At 51.5% G+C, this 3,638-nt stretch overlaps 2 protein-coding genes across 3 annotated transcripts in view; one reads left to right on the top strand and one right to left on the bottom strand.

The window, feature by feature from the left end:
• PFAS (phosphoribosylformylglycinamidine synthase) overlaps positions 1 to 3,550 on the bottom strand; it is a 22,039-nt gene extending 18,489 nt beyond the window's left edge. The window contains exon 1 of one of the 2 annotated variants that reach the window (XM_011994499.1): positions 3,312 to 3,550. The gene's annotated coding sequence lies outside the window, so the exon portion shown is untranslated. Of the gene's footprint in view, positions 1 to 1,854; positions 1,940 to 3,311 lie in introns of those variants that run through there. The other variant, XM_011994498.1, reaches the window with a different exon arrangement.
• CTC1 (CTS telomere maintenance complex component 1) overlaps positions 3,088 to 3,638 on the top strand; it is a 21,099-nt gene continuing 20,548 nt past the window's right edge. Inside the window, exon 1 of the mRNA XM_011994497.1 lies at positions 3,088 to 3,165. Within this exon, the coding sequence (XP_011849887.1) occupies positions 3,133 to 3,165 (33 nt within the window). The 5' untranslated portion in view covers positions 3,088 to 3,132. The remainder of the gene's footprint in view (positions 3,166 to 3,638) is intronic.

Genomic DNA, 3,638 nt, shown 5'->3' on the forward strand with positions numbered 1-3,638 from the left:
ACCATCTTGGCTCACTGCAACCTCTGCCTCCCGGGTTCAAGCGATTCTCCTGTCGCAGCCTCCCCAGTAGCCGAGACTACAGGCGTGCACCAGCACGCCCAGCTAATTTTTATATTTTTAGTAGAGATGGGGTTTCACCATGTTGGCCAGGATGGTCTCGATCTCTTGACCTCGTGATCCGCCCGCCTCGGCCTCCCAAAGTGCTAGGATTATAGGCGTGAGCCACCGCACCAGGCAGACCTCATCTTTCAAAAAAAAAAGAAAAAAGAAAAAAGAAAAAGACTCCCACAGTGGAATCAAGTGAGCATGAGAATCAGTTTCTTCATCTCCCTGTTTCACGACCTCACCCTGCACTCTTCAATCAATGATTTTCACACTTCAGCCCAATCCTACTCCAAACCCTTAAAAACCCTGGCCCCAAAGTACTCTGGGAGATGGATTTGAGGTCTCCTCCTGTCTCCTTTGCAGCAGCCCTATGATTAAACCTCTTTCTCTGCTGCAACCTGGTGTCTTGGTGTATTTACCTCCAGTGTGCATCAGGCAACAGAACTATTACAGTTAATACTTTTAGCCTAACATTCAAAGGCCCTCCCCATCTATCCCAAACTACCTATCCAATTTCTGGTCCCATTGCCTCTCAGCGGGACCCTGGCTTTACTCAACAAACTCTGCTGTTCCCCTAGTCTTGACATCTCAGTAAACAATATCATCATCCAGTTTGTTGCTCAAGACAAAAACAGAGAAGTCATGCTGAATTCTCTTTCCCTCAGACTCTCTAAATCCAATCCACCAGGAAATCTATTTCCAATCATGTCTCAAATCTCTCATCTCTTCATCTCTACTACCTCACTCTAGTTCAAGTAAGACACCATCATCACTCACCTGGACCAATGCATTAGCCTCCTGACCACTGCATAATCACAATTCATTTGTCACACATCAGCATAAAGTGGATTATGGTATAAATTCCAACTCAGCATCCTGGTTTACCAAGTGTGGCCACTCTCCGGCCTACCTCTCCAACCCTATCTCACACCATTCTCTTTTTCACCCACAATGCACCAACCACATTAGCTTCTTTTCTATTTCTCTAACTTGCCAAGCTCAGACCTGGAAGGCATTTTTTTCACCCTGACATATGCATGGCTAGCTCCTTCTTGTTATTTAGATTTCTGGTGATTCGCCTTCGTGGAAATGGCTTCACTAGCCACTAAGTAGTGACTATCAGATGGCCCTATTTTTATTTCCTACATAGCGCTTATCACTATGGGATGTTTTTACTTTTCGCTCTATATTCCCCACTAGAAAAAAATCTCTACGTGGGCATGGGATGTTGCGGCTTCGTTTCCATTGAATTACCAAGGCTTAGAATACCAGGGCTTGAAACGCAAAAAAAATTCTAACACTTGTGGACTGACTGAATGAACTCTTGATTCTCACCACTCTTCAGCCCCTCCCCCACTTTCAGGACAGTCTTCCTGAAGGCATTTGGTTTATCAAGCCACTTGATTTCCGTCTATCATTCCTAATAAAATGCTAAGTTTCAAGAGCTCAGAGACAGGGTTTGCGTGCATAAGCGCTGTATCCCAGTAGGCGGCCGGCAGACTTTCTGTTAGTTGAATCCATGAATGGGACAATGGGGCTAAGTTTACATGGGGGTCGGCCATGCCTGGGGTCTGCGGAACGCACGCAAGATAGGATGAATGGACGTCTCCACTAAAGCAAATGCGTGGGCACCAAGTAGACACAGCTCGGCTTGGGGGGATACTGAAGGGGCCAGACCAGGCTTGGGCTAGATGACGAAACGCTGCACCTGGAGGAGGTTCCAGGTCCGTACGCGGTAACTATACTCACGTGGAAGACGCACTCGCGGCCACAGAGCACCTCGAATCGTCGCGCGCGCTTGTTACGTCATCCACGTGCGCCGCGGGTAGAGACTGGACCTGCCTGCGCCGGGGCGACTACGCCCCGCCCACTTTTCCCAGCCCGCACGCAAAATTCTAGGTTCTTGGAGGGGAGAGGTTTATCCCCACGTGGTTTCTCGCACAAATCTGTCTTGAATTGACGTTTGTGAAAATACATTCTGTTCCCCATCCACGCGGGGACAGTTAAGTAATGACATCAGTCATTTAAGGCTATAACGCAAGCATGTGAAAGGTGTACTTTGGAGGCATTACGAGGAAGCGCTTCTCTGCTTGGCAAGATCAAAGTGACTGAAAGATGCTTAGAAGTCATCCACCAGCCGGGCTGTGTTTGAGTTCCTGAGCTCTCCCACCCCATCCATGTGAAGGCCTGCGGGATGCCGGACAGGATGTCACTTAGAAGGGAGACGGAGGCTGGGCGCGGTGGCTCCCGCCTGTAATCCGAGCACTTAAGGAGCCCGAGGCGGGCGGATCGCTTGAGCCCAGGGGTTCGAGACCAGTCTGGGCAACAATGCGAAACCCTGTTCTCTAATGAAAAACACAAAAATTAGCCGGGTGTGGCGGTGCACGCCTGTGATCCCAGCCACTCGGTGGGCTGAGGTGGGAGGATCGCTTGAGCCCGGGAGGTCGAAGCTGTAGTGAACCGAGATGGCGCCGCTGCACTCCAGCCCGGGCGATAGAGTGAGACCCCGTTTCAAAAAAATCAGAGAGGGCCAGGGACGGTGGCTCACACCTGTAATCCAGGCACTTTGGGAGGCTGAGGCGGGTGAATCACTGAAGTCAGGAGTTTGAGACCAGCCTGGCCACATGGGGAAACCCCGTCTCTACTAAAAAAAAAAAAAAAAAAAAATTAGCAGGGCGTGGTGGCAGGTGCCTGTAATCCTAGCTACTCAGGAGGCTGAGGCCGGAGAATCGCTTTAACCTGGGAGGCGGGGGTTGCAGTGAGCCGAGATCGCGCCACTGCACTCCAGCCTGGGCGACAGAGCCAGGCTTCGTCTTAAAAAAAAAAAAAAAAAAAAGTCAGAGAAAAGAGACAGGGGTATCGGGAGTTGGGATGGTGCACCGAGGCGCCTCGCAGTCTCCAAGGTGCAAGGTGATAAGCAGCGAGAAGGAGCTGGAGGTAGCGACGAGACCCGCCCACCGGTGACGTCACCGAGGGCCCCCCCCCAACGAGCATCCGCACCTCCCGAAGGCGGAGCTCCGGCGCATCATGGCGGCTGGCGGGGCTCATTCCTCTTCCTCTGTGAGTGCTGCTATTCGTCCCTTGTTCCTTTTTTCTTGTTTGTCACAGATATTCTTTTTCTTCCTATTTCCTCTGCCTTGTCTCTGTGGGCTCGCTGGCCGCGTCCGGACCATGGGTGAGGGGGTTGTGAGTCGGTCGGCTCCTACCTCTTACTGGTTCTGCGAATGTTTATTCCCTCATTCACGCGGCGCCCCCTGTGAGCCTTAAACTGGCCTCCGTGCACTCTCTAGGGTTTAAGCCCGGTGGGAAACCAGGAGCAGGTTAATGGGGTAACTGTGGGGCTCTGGGTTCCTGGAGAAGACCCTTGACGGAGCTGTAGGGGAAAAGGGCAATCATAATAAGAAAAAGCGTCTGAGACCCGAAGTGCGTGTAGAAGGCAAAAAGCGCCAAAAGGGGCCGGGTGTGGTGGCACACGCCTATAATCCCGGCACTTTGGGAGGCCGAGGCGGGCGAATCACTTGAGGTCAGGAGTT

The sequence above is a fragment of the Mandrillus leucophaeus genome, unplaced genomic scaffold, assembly GCF_000951045.1.
Source record: "Mandrillus leucophaeus isolate KB7577 unplaced genomic scaffold, Mleu.le_1.0 Scaffold46, whole genome shotgun sequence".
In the NCBI taxonomy this organism is placed as follows: domain Eukaryota; kingdom Metazoa; phylum Chordata; class Mammalia; order Primates; family Cercopithecidae; genus Mandrillus; species Mandrillus leucophaeus.